Source organism: Pieris brassicae, chromosome Z, assembly GCF_905147105.1.
Source record: "Pieris brassicae chromosome Z, ilPieBrab1.1, whole genome shotgun sequence".
NCBI classification, from domain to species: domain Eukaryota; kingdom Metazoa; phylum Arthropoda; class Insecta; order Lepidoptera; family Pieridae; genus Pieris; species Pieris brassicae.
In genome coordinates this window covers 10485162-10497738 of record NC_059680.1, presented here as the reverse complement: position 1 = coordinate 10497738, position 12577 = coordinate 10485162, and the positions used below count along the sequence as shown (strand labels likewise).

The 12577-nt window shown below is 30.2% G+C and overlaps 1 protein-coding gene across 1 annotated transcript; it reads right to left on the bottom strand.

Annotated features, from left to right (window-relative positions):
• Nucleotides 1-4314: 4314 nt before the first annotated feature.
• Nucleotides 4315-11608, bottom strand: LOC123718903 (UDP-N-acetylglucosamine--peptide N-acetylglucosaminyltransferase 110 kDa subunit-like). The gene is made up of 9 exons (XM_045675881.1): nucleotides 11551-11608; nucleotides 10809-11073; nucleotides 9270-9664; nucleotides 7712-8934; nucleotides 7343-7634; nucleotides 7051-7231; nucleotides 6545-6649; nucleotides 5313-5481; nucleotides 4315-4539 (listed from the first exon to the last, which is right to left on the bottom strand). The coding sequence occupies exons 2-8, from the start codon at nucleotides 10922-10924 to the stop codon at nucleotides 5331-5333; spliced, it is 2463 nt and encodes an 820-aa protein (XP_045531837.1). The 5' UTR covers nucleotides 10925-11073; nucleotides 11551-11608; the 3' UTR covers nucleotides 4315-4539; nucleotides 5313-5330.
• Between the last annotated feature and the right edge of the window lie 969 nt (nucleotides 11609-12577).

The following is a 12577-nucleotide window of genomic DNA, read 5'->3' as shown; positions in this document are numbered from 1 at the left end:
AGACGTAAGTTAAATGTTACATTGGTTCTTTTAAATCGTCATAATCATAAATATAAGATGGTTGCCACGATCGCCGGTTAGAACAATTTTTATTAAATTAACCAATAATGATTGATACGCAACTAATTTTGAGCATATAATGATGAAAAGCTAATAAAGATGGTGGATAGTTTTACTGAAGCTCAACCAACCGAGCCTAAATTATAATAAAAATAGCAATACAAGTATTTCAAAGTGAAACATTTATAAAACTTCATAGGATAATGTATATAAATAAAATTAATTTTGATATTGTTTGGATATGTAAAAACTACACCTCGTATTGTATCGGCACCTCTATCGCTTTTAGTTACAGTATAGGTTAGCGTAGGTCTATATAGAATTATTATAATTAATGCGTCTCTCTGAAACGAAATTCTAAAATATGTGTAGTAATTAGTCATAAGGATCGAAATTTACACTTAGATAAGCTCACGACAAACTCACGCACAAAACGAAATTTTATGTTATGCGGCACCCATTTTAATCCATTATTATTCAATATAGCGTCAAGGGTGCCTTCATTATATAGAGAACGGTAGAACAGTTTTATACTTTACATTCCAAGACGGGAAATTAGATTTAGCTCGTCACGACCTTAGAAAATGATTACTTTCTAGTTACCCTCACCTGTGTTGTCATCGAAGTAAAATCCGTTCTAATTTTAAACATAAATAATCGTACTAAATACTTAGGGCAAGCTTTAATATTCAATTAATGGAGAATTATTCATCATTATGATTATACTAATGTACTTTTTTCTGAGGTCGTGATAAATAGCGACATACACTAAATATTATAGACTGATGTATAAAGATCAAAGTCATACTTAGATTAAATTAAGAATCTGTCTAAATCCAGTGAACCATTTAGGCAATGTAAAAATAAATTATTTAATTAAGATTGATTCTAGTCAAAACCTATAGTTAGATATAATATTACAAATAATCATACATAATTTTACATTTACTTAACAATATGTTTTATTATACTTAGTGAATTGAATGTTATTATTTTTATTCTACTTAAAGTCGATCATTAAGCTTGTTATAATTATGCTTTAATACTGATTATTATATATAGTATATCTAAAGAGATGAAAATTATTCATTTATGATCATAATCATTATACGGCTTGGTTTTAGTTTCACGGATTTCGGAACTATAATAACTGTTAATGAACGATTTTAAGTACTATCGTAAGTTATATGTCATCCAACATACTAACATTATATACATGATATAATGCTAAAAGTTACATAATGATCGTTTTGTTATATATGTTAAATTATGGAAAATATTTATATTTGCGTTAAAATATATAAATTTTACAATACCTAGTGATTAATGATGAAATACTGTAGAATTACGTTCGTTTTATTTATAAAATGTTAGCAGAATCGATTACTTCATATATAAATAAAATGTAATATTTTTTTATATAATATTTTTAGTACAAACAATTTCATATCTGCTGATTTAAGAGCCTGAGGAACACCGTTGAATTCAGACCTATTAGGGCATACGAAAATGGAGGTAGTTAGTGCTTGCGTAGATAAAAACTGGTAAAAAATGCCTGAGGCGTAATGAGGCTTCTTTATAATCTTGATTATTTTTGTGTTCATCGGACTCGTAAATTAAGAGTATACTTGAACTGGGAAAAAGTTGATTTTTCTTTAATCGAACCCATAAAATACATAGAGCATAAAGAAAGATGTTTAAATTTAAAAAAAAAAAGTGTTGTGAGGAAAGCTTTATCACTGATGGGTGATATCAGGCTCTTAAATATTGTGCAATTGTTTCGTTCATAAAACTGTTCTAAAAATGATTTTTAAATCTATACTTTCACGCTTTGTCATAAGTAGGCCGATGAAAGGTTAACCCGCCAATATAGTTTATTTAATTATTATCCTCTTACTCATAGAATCTCCATTTCGTCGATTTCTGTCAAATAGTAAATACGCTGTAATAGACAGAGACCAAAGACCAATAAGCTTGCAAATACAAGTGGAGAAGTGTCCATGGATCGTTGTACCATTTGCGACTATGACAGCAACAATGACTCCCGAATGTCAAATCGTTTTTGACATACGTGAGCTTTCGTCGATGTTAAGTCTCGACTTTGGATGTTACTCTGATAATTACAGTTGTTATTCTTTTAAATAATATATCTGTGAAGTTATTTAAGGACACTTCTATAATTATAACTTGTATTTATTTTTATATAACTTGTATTTTTTATTGTAGTATAACAAATTAAAATATAGTTATTACTGTAATATGTTATAAATTCCTGTCTTCCGTTTATGAATAACGATATAATTTTAGCATAGTGAAAGGCGGGTTTATCTCTCAGTTGCCGTATGCCGTATTTCTAGGAACTAAACCAGTGTCATATACAGGTTTATCTGTCTTCACAATATATGAAAACGTGTTTTTTCATTGCTTGTACGTATTTTTAAATATTCAAATGTTATATTAAATTAAAAGGACAGTTTTGGGCCAGAATATTCCAGATTGATGTTGAATAATTTTAAAGAATTGTTAACTCTTTATTTGTGCTCAAATGTTTTTTTTATTATTTGGAACAACATTATGCGAATTTGACTCCATCAAAGACAAATTACGAAAACATTTTTATCGTTTTTTAAACACATGTTTGGGTCGTGTCAAAATCACATATATTATCATAATAAAATAAATATGTAATAGTTTCTAGTTGCCCTGACATTTTTGTATCTCACATAGTATTCAAATATCCATATTTCAATTATCAATGTTCTTATGAAAATAAAAATGTATATAATTAGTTATTTATTGATCTTCTCCAAATTGTATTTGTTATATATATATATATATATTAAGAAAATAATTATTATATATAGTTATATATAACAAATACAATTTAATCACTATTAATAGAAGCCTTTAAAACCGATTCACATGATATAGAATGTTTCAAGTAAGCTCCAATAATTAGTTGACTATACTTATAAAAATAATTATTTTAATGAATATTGTTAATTTATAAAACCTATCTCAAATACCTACCGTGATCATGTATCCTAATATTACTGGTAAATTATTTTCAACATAATTGTCATTTGCTGTAGTCAGGGGGTATCTTAACCGTTCACTAATGATGTGGTGATTAATTAAGCTTAATTATGAGCTTTTTGATCTTATGTTTAAATATTACAGCGTTTTAACCGCGTGTAAAGCAAATGTATTTAGAATTTCAACAGAAATACAAGTAAAACGTTTTTAACTACATATCGCGGCAAATGCTGATATTCGATCGTAAATTACCACACAGCAAATGTGAACTTCCGCTTATTCTTATGATAAAATGAGAGTGTTATGGGTATACGATCTCGGAAGGTATCTACAAAATTAATTTTGAGATGTTATGACTGGGTTTTACTTGAATTCGTGTTCAAACAATTTTTTGTGATTAAAGTAATTTTACTTGTGAAAATTATGTACTCAGTCGTATATTTTGAAATGTGCGTGGTTTCATTATTCCATGTACATATTTTTAAGTATAATTCTATGTTTTTTGAGCCCTTTTATATAGTTTAAAAATACTAAAAGCAATCAATGTTCCACTAATATTAAATTGTAGTACACTTATATTAAATCTTATAAAGCTCATATTTTATATTTGTTTTCCTTCCTTAATTATATTTAATGATAATATAATAAAAACTTTATTCATGACAAATGGGTTTTGACAAAATTCATATATCGCTAGTCCCCACACTAGGGACCCTTTGTTGTGAGTAACTATTATTACGTGGTACATTTTTAAAACAGTTGTAATTTTAGTGTTACAACTAAGTCTTATAAGACATTAAGTATGCAAGTATGAATGGGTGAGTATGCGCATGTATTTGAGAGTGTACTGTGTCTGTGTTAGTTTTTTTAACCTCAAAGTCATGCCAAATTACGCAGTAAGGCCTGTGTAAATTCGAAATCCAATTTGGCTAACGTAATTTTTATGTGTTTTGCGAGTTTATGTCTTGATAGTTTGAATATCTCAGAATCCGTAGATTAGGAATTTTATTATAAAGGAAGACGCCCCAAAATGCAAAGAAGCGACAGTCCTTCGTTTTGGCGTTGTGAATACAAAAACTACTGTTCTTAGATGTGTCCGAATTTGTTAGTTGGAGTTGGTTTATAAATAATACTTTATTAATATTAAACTTAATCTGTATGACTGCGGGTAATAAAATGTTTTAATAAATAAATTAAAATTCAATTATGCTTTTAAAATATAATTTTTTCAACACTTTAAAATATCGTTTAAAAACCTTAATATCTAATAAATACTTATCTTTTTTCTATTTAATTGTCTACATATAAATATACTCTCAATATATTTACTAGGTACAAAGTAGAAGTGATAACTTTTCCTTGCCCATAAAGCCTTACTGGCTTAACTGGACCAGTCAGACTTCCTAAAGCTCTGGACTCTGGAAAGCCTTCGACAGGAAACATCTGAAAAATTTAACTTTTTAATTGTCAAGGCTTGTTATAAACTTTTATTAATACTTGATGTTTCGACTGTGGTGGTCAGCAAATTAAAATAAACTTGTCTTGGTTTGATTATATCAGTAGTAGAAATTTTTATTTTAGATAAATTTAAAATTGTATCGAAATATTGTTTCCAAATAAAAATAAACCTAATTTCCACTCCAGTAGTGATGTTGATAACGTAATACAGACAGATGGCTCTAGTTCCATAACTGGTGAAACAATGGCGTTAACGCCATCTTTTGTTCTCCGGCAAAATTGTAAGTTTAGTACGAGGGTTGTTTTCAATAAATAGTGATAATGCGATATATTTTCCTGGGAAAGAAAAATACTGGTAGGTTGAGCCCAGACTATAGATATAACAATTATAAGGAAGGTAATAGATTCGCATTTGTTTTTTAATAGAAGTAATTTGTTTGTCGGGACGTGTTCTTAAAAATGTATAAATATTTGCGGGGTAGTAAAATATTTCTTGACAATTTTTATGACTTGAGGCATGTCAATTTCCTCACGATGTTTCCTTCACCATACGTACGAATACACATAGGCAAAAAATCCGTTTGTACACGGCCTGGTATCAAACCTACGACCGAGTTGCACGCTTAAGCCTGTGCCAACAATTCTATATAAATGATATTTATACTGTAAAGCTAATACAGTTTCTTGAAAATGCATTCTTTATACTGCAATGCTATTCCAATTTTGTAAAAATACTTTCTAAAAGACCTTTGAAATACCTATTGAATAGCTTTCATTTATACGCCAATATGTTCAGGTATTTTTCCGTCTTCGTGAAGTTGCCACATTTTCGCATACAGTGCTTCCAATCCTTTTGTATATTGCTTACAATCGAAGAGTGTGCTTTCCACGCGGGCTTTGTACACTTTAGCTCGTATATATTTCCGACTGAAAAGTAGATACGGGGAATGAAAATTCAAAAAACTCCCATTATTGTATTAAAAATATTAAAATTTTCAGAACGTTCGAAAAGTCAAACTAATTTAAATTCGAAATTACTTGAACAGCAGAAAGTAACAATGTGTCCAAATAAAGATGAATTCACCAAAACCGTGTTCATCACTTCATACTTCATATGCAACGTTCTTTAAGACTTTTTTCAGCTACCATCATATGTGCAAAGTTACTTTACATACATACATAAGGAATACAAACACAATCACTCTAATCAAAAATGGGTCAAACTCAGAGTTAAGTTGCTGTCACCAGAAACATTGATATTCAGTGGACCCATACTTTCTTGAAGTGACAGCTATATAAACTGAACAAAACAAAAATTTTACAATTTAAAAACGGAATAATAAAGTCTAATTATAAGCACAAACACACATATAATTTAAAATATGAGACAATACATCTAAATTCACAGACCAGCCGACTGACATCTCAAAATAAAAATTGTATTTATTATTTCTTTATCTTCCACTGCTAACATAATAAAAAACAAATTGCACTAACTATATAGCCAAAGATGCATATATTTACAAAAAGTAACTAAGTAACTAATATATTTAACTAAGTAGTAATAGGCTGTGTGTAGTTTTGGTCTAAAAGTGATGGTATATACGTGAGGGTGTGAATGTGCTCTTGATGCAGGTAATATAGAGCTATGGATATTCTTAATACTACATAAGCAATTTCCGGGATAGCTTAAATAAGTCAAGGTTTAACAAACATCGAAAGTCATCGAAAGTCGTGGTTTGGGCAGGTTTTTCCAGCTTTTAGATGCATTGTATCAATAATTATTTCTCATTAATTTAGGTTAAGATTCTCGGTTGGAAGAAATCGAATATTAATAATCTACGACGTAAAAAGTTAGACGCTAAAGTTTTAAAAAATTAATTGTAAACTTTTTAAGATTAATTTGTTAATTATTATTTAACACTGTATTACTCTAGTTTTCCGTAAGTTTTAAACGTCTCGCGTTTACCCAAATTGATTAAATGCTTACTAGTTGACATCTGTTCCCATTTTTATAGCCATTTGTTCATAATGATTTATATCGCGAGCTATAAGTTCCGGGCAATTAAGTGCAGCAAGCTGTGATGCAGCTACTCTGTAACCAATAAAGGAGAAGATTACTGCCTTAGCTCTACAACAGTTTTCAATTACTTATAGGTAATCTGTAAAAAGGTTAATTCGTTTAAGATTCAAACATAAAAAGAAACATTTTATAAAAATTATGACATGTGAGCGGTGGATGTCAAGTCTCGGTTTCGAATCATGGTTGTGCACTTATGAACCTTTCTTTCTATGTCGGCATTTACTTCCTCTTGTATGGTTAAGGAATATCTTGTGAGGAAACATTGGATCATAAACAGCTTCTACCGCTCTAGATACGTAACAGGCCTTTGACGGAGTAAATGGATTGTCATATCTTAGTTCAGTTGTATAAAAATTACACGTGATTTATTAATATCATCGAGAAATAAACATGGATGAAAATAAGATAATTACCTTGAAGCTAAAGTCTCACCCGGGTGGGTAAGAACAGGCGTCCCAGCCCATAGCATATCCATAGTGGTTGTGTGTCCATTACATAATGGAGTGTCTAAGCAGACGTCTGCCAATTGCCCTCGCCGTACATGTTCTTCCTTGGATGCTATTCTTGAAAAAACTATTCGTTTTGGGTCTAAACCTAAAATGAAAATGTTGTATAGAGGAATTAATAAGCAGAGTATTGATAAACATGAAGTCACTAGATATTCCTATAGGAAATAATAAAAAAAGTATTTTTTTAAATATTTACCTAATTTTTGGGCAAACTTGTGAATATTAGGTTCTCCTGCCTCTGGAAAACTCACCAGCCAGAGCAGACTATTAGCCACGCTTTGTAAAATCTTGATCCAAGTTTTTAAAGTGCTGGGATCGGTTTTATATAATTGATTAAAATTACAATACACTATTGCATCATCTGGCAAACCATATTGAGATCTTGTAGTTATAACAACTTTATCACAAATTTTTTCTCCACTTGCTATTTTAGAATCATATGTCAACACTGATAATCCATTTAATATAGATATATTATCGATATTCATCTGAAAAGTAGATTAAAAATAAATTAATGCATCTGCTTAATTTCAAAACGTATTTATAGTATATCGAACGGTTTTACCTGTGTTTGGTTAGAGTCTGACGCAAACTCAATGGCACACTTAGGAATGTTAATAATTTTTTCTAATACTTCTATTGGTTCACAGTTGCTGAAAACTAGTACTTCTTTTGTTTTATCAATACAACACTCATCCAAATCTTCAATATAATTAATTATAGCTACATTTTCATTTAATATACTATCATTATTGGTCCTCAGTTTATATCGATTCTTTAGATGTGGAAACATTCGCATGTGATCGCCGATAAAGTATGTATATGGCATATAAGCAAACTTTTCGGTAAAATCGTTTTCAGCATCCATTGGACACGAGACATTGTCACAAATTATATAATCCATATATGTGGCTCCACTTGTTCCTGGATATCCAAGCCACATTGTCTGAATTGGTGCCGATTTCAAAGCAAAAATTTCATTTCTTGAACCTTTTGTATATCCATTCATATTTACTAATATATTAATACCATCGTTTCGTATAATATTTGCCGCCTCATCATTAGACTTTATATTGGATATATCAATAAAATGTTCTGAGTCATTTTCTATTTTATTACGGAATGTTGAACCATCATTCGGATTTAACGCATAGCAAAAAATCTCTGTCTTCGAATTATCATGAAGCCCGGGAATGGATTGCATTAAATGCGATGTCGGGTGATTACCGAAGTCGCTACTTACGTAACCGATGCGTAAACGGTTTTTGTCTTTTTTAATAAAATTATTTGCCTTGTTAAACACCTCTACCTTTTCTATATATAATCTGGCATGCCTTGCAGCAATTTCTTTTCTACATTGATTAGTTAACGGATATAATATGGAATGATGTGGGTGTACTGATGTTAATTTATCGCTTTGTAACTGCTCTTCAACAATTTTTATAACTGTCCTCATCCGTTGCTCGTAATCATCCCAATCACAGATTATTTGAAGGCAATGTGTTAAGTTACAATAAGCATCAGGAAAATCTTCTCTAATCAAAAGAGCATTTTGATAGGATTTTATAGCTTCTACTATATCACCTATGTCTTTGTAAATACTAGCTAAATTACAATGCGCATCAGCAAATAAAGGATTAATTTCTATTGCTTTTTTAAAACATATAACAGCTCCTTCGGTCTGTTGTAATTCCCTGAACGTGTTTCCCATATTACTATAGGCATCAGCAAACTGCGGTTGAATAGCAATAGCTTCTTGATAATGCATTAACGCCTCGCCGTGTTTACCTGAAATCGATTAATCAAAGTGCTTACTACGGCTGAGTGCGTCTCTAATTAGTGAACTGTTATCGATTATTGGGGACTTACAGTTAGTTTTGTATGACTAACATAAAATAATATTTCGCAGAGCTAATTTATAGATGTTTAAAGGATATTTTGTAGTTGCACAACTTAAATATATAACCGTCGCAAGTTAAGCTATTGTAATAAAAAATTTAAAAAGGTCAAACTGACGTTGAGCTCGCATGTTTAAACATTTATTACATTAATTATTACTTTACAAGGTTAAAACCTATACAATCGTGTTAAACCAATGTTAGTTTAAAAAAAGAAAAAGTTACCTTGTTGCTGTAAAAGCGATGCGAGATTACTATGTGTAACTGCAAAGTCAGGGAAAACTTCCAAAGCCTTTGTGTACAAATTTGTGGCTTCTTCTATTTTTCCCTGTTCTCTCTTTACATTTCCAAGATTATTGAGTGAGTCAACGTGCGTGGGACACAAAATCAATGCCTTCGAGTAGCATTCCTCAGCCTCAATCACGAGACCCTTTTCTTTCAGAGCATTAGCTAAATTACAGTAGGCGTCAGGGAAATTCGGATGAAGTTCAATAGCTTTCCTATACGTTTCTATAGCGAGATCTATGAAGCCTTGTTTATAGTATAAACATGCCAGATTGCCGTGTATGATACCATTGTTTGGCGTTAACTTCAAAGATTGAAGATATACTGCTACCGCTCTGGAATTATAAACAAATTTTACATGATTTGATGTGTTAGTATTAACAAGTGTCATGTTAGGTGCGAAGGGCGTATTTTATAGTTGATCTACTTTACAAATTTTGATTCACATTGATTTTTTATCTATGCGTAGGTAGGTACGTCATAAATATTGCATTACTTTAATTATTCCTAAGATTAATTTATTAAATTAATTATTCTAGTATTATATGTATTTTATGATGTTTTATAGAGTAACGAAATATTAAACGAATATTATAATCATTTTCGCTCAGGAACTTAAAATGTGCAAATTTATAATTTTCAACATCTCAATATCTGAAAGCTTTCAGATAAAGTAAAATTATTAATAAAAATAATTAACTGTTAGCAAAATATTATCGATATGAATCAAGTAACTGTTGTAAATAAATTATTAATTATAATTTTCTTGGTATAATTTAATGAATTTAATATAAATTACTTAGCTGTTTCTTTAACAATGATCCACTGCACATGAGTGCAGTAATGTCAAGAGAAAATGAAGGTATTATTTAAATATACATTTTAATAAGACTTGAAGCTATGAATCTTTCTAAAAATTTATATTGTAAACAAAAATGCTGTTGAATAATTTTCTTTCTTTATCAATTGTAGCATTTACGAATGATGGCTGATTAGCATTAAATATGTATAAAATCGTTTTCTAGAGTATCGTATAACATTAACGACAGCTGATATCGAATCATGTATTAGTCTTAAGCTCAAAAAGCCTTGAATTATTATTCTTTATGTTTAGGTCATAATAAGTTCGATGGAGTTCGTAATATATTTTTTATTGAATTAGCTTTAGTTGGACAGATACATGCATAACATTAACTTATTGATTTGGATAAGTCGCTTTAAAGTATAGTCTAATCATATATTTTATATATAAATCAACAACAAAGCGAAATTATTAAAAACTTTTGTAATCGGCAAATTCACTTGTTAATATTCGGTATTTTTCCAACTAATTAAAATGAAACACCTCGTGTGTTTCATTTTAATTCAATAATAAACTAAAAGACAAAATTACTCTCAACGGTAGGCAATAATATCGAACCTCTTTCAGCAACTAAGAGAAATAATACATTAAAAAATGCGATTACTATAAAAAAATACCTTTTAATCTTGTTTTTAATCCAGTCGACGCAGCCGCCCAACTCGGAGGTTTGGGCTGCAAGTTTGGGCGGCGCGATATTGATGACCGTATATACGACGACGCACTGATAATCCATAATTTGGTCATGTCCAGCGGTTACTGAGTAACTGGACGTCTCGTCCCAGCCAGCGTCACAAGCGACGCGCACGCGCCGGTGCCAATTCCTCGCGACGTAAGCCGTGACCTTGACGCACGTATGTTGTGGTAACGTTTATTTTTCATTTCCTATCATATTTTTAATTATTCGAAATAATTAAGCATTAGGCACAGGGGACATTTATAGTTCTCTATAATTAATTTTAGGTCGCATAGTATGGTGTTATAATTAATTAAATATTTATTTTCAAATATTAGTTATATTTAACTGAATATTATTTGAAGAAACAAAATTTAGAAAGTAGTTTTAATTCAGATGTTTTAATATGGTAATAACACTATATTTACCAAGAGATAAAAAATCATACTACAATAATTATCATAATATAAACGAAAATGACATGTAAAACTCAATAGTCATAAATAAAGAAATAAAAACAAGTCTTAATATCGCATTTCAAAGTATATCATATAAGCTTAAAACTGTGGGTTAAAGCCTTTAAACTATTTGCAACATTATAGTGGCGTATTTCAATCATGTGAACGTGGTAATAAAGTTTAAAACTGTCGTAAAATAGTTACGTGGATATAAAAGCGTAAATGTACCCGAATATTGTATATAATACGAACGATGCTTCGCGACGACAACTAAATGCTACTGCTGTTGACTAAGAATGATGTTGCCAGCTTCAATGTCACACAAATTCCCAATTCTTGTCAAAACATTTTCTGCGCAAACAAGGGGTATAAGTGCAAATGAAATTTCAGAAATAACCTATTTTTGTGTCAATGAAGTGATAAAAAAGTTACATTACAAGTTGATGTTTACACAACATACTATGGAACTAAAATTTCAATTTATAAATAAACATTAGTAGATACTTACCACAAAGTGTTCCATTTTTATTTTAGGGCAACACTTGTAGCGCACTACAAGCTTTTAGAATTATCCCTACAAGTATACCCTTCACGGCTGTAGTCTGCGGATTTGTATCGTATTTCTAACCTGAACCTTATTGCCACTACGTAGAACATAATTTACACAATCAAAAGAAATTATTAAAACTAGACTTTTAGCGTTGGAAATCAGATTTGAAACTGCTGAAACTGCAACGTACTTAACGTTGGATGAAGTGCTCTCTTCATCAGATTTAAAAGGCATTTATTCGCCCACTGAATGAGGCATCATTAGACAGTTAAACTCAACTTAAATAATCATTGATTTTTTTTCGAATCTAATTTGAATTTCGAATTGTACTTTTCAGTTTATCATCGATTTTTCAGATTATGAAAATAAACCGTCGAATTTGTTCTGGATTTTATCCAAACATCTCAGCTTTGATCTTTGCCTGAAGTAAAATTAAACATCTTACGTTCCATTTGTTAATCTGTAATAATTATACTCTACTGTTGCTATGTAATTTCATAAATGTTTTAGACAAATTGTAGGAAACAAACACTTTTCCCATTTGCTAATTTTGAAGATCCACGATAACGAGTCCTATTTCTATCTTGGATTCGTTTTAATTTTTTATTTATAATTCTATAACAACTATAAATTTACCATTTATCATAAGTCAAAATAATAAGACACCATGAAATGTATTTATAGAGATGCTGTGTTTGATGAGAC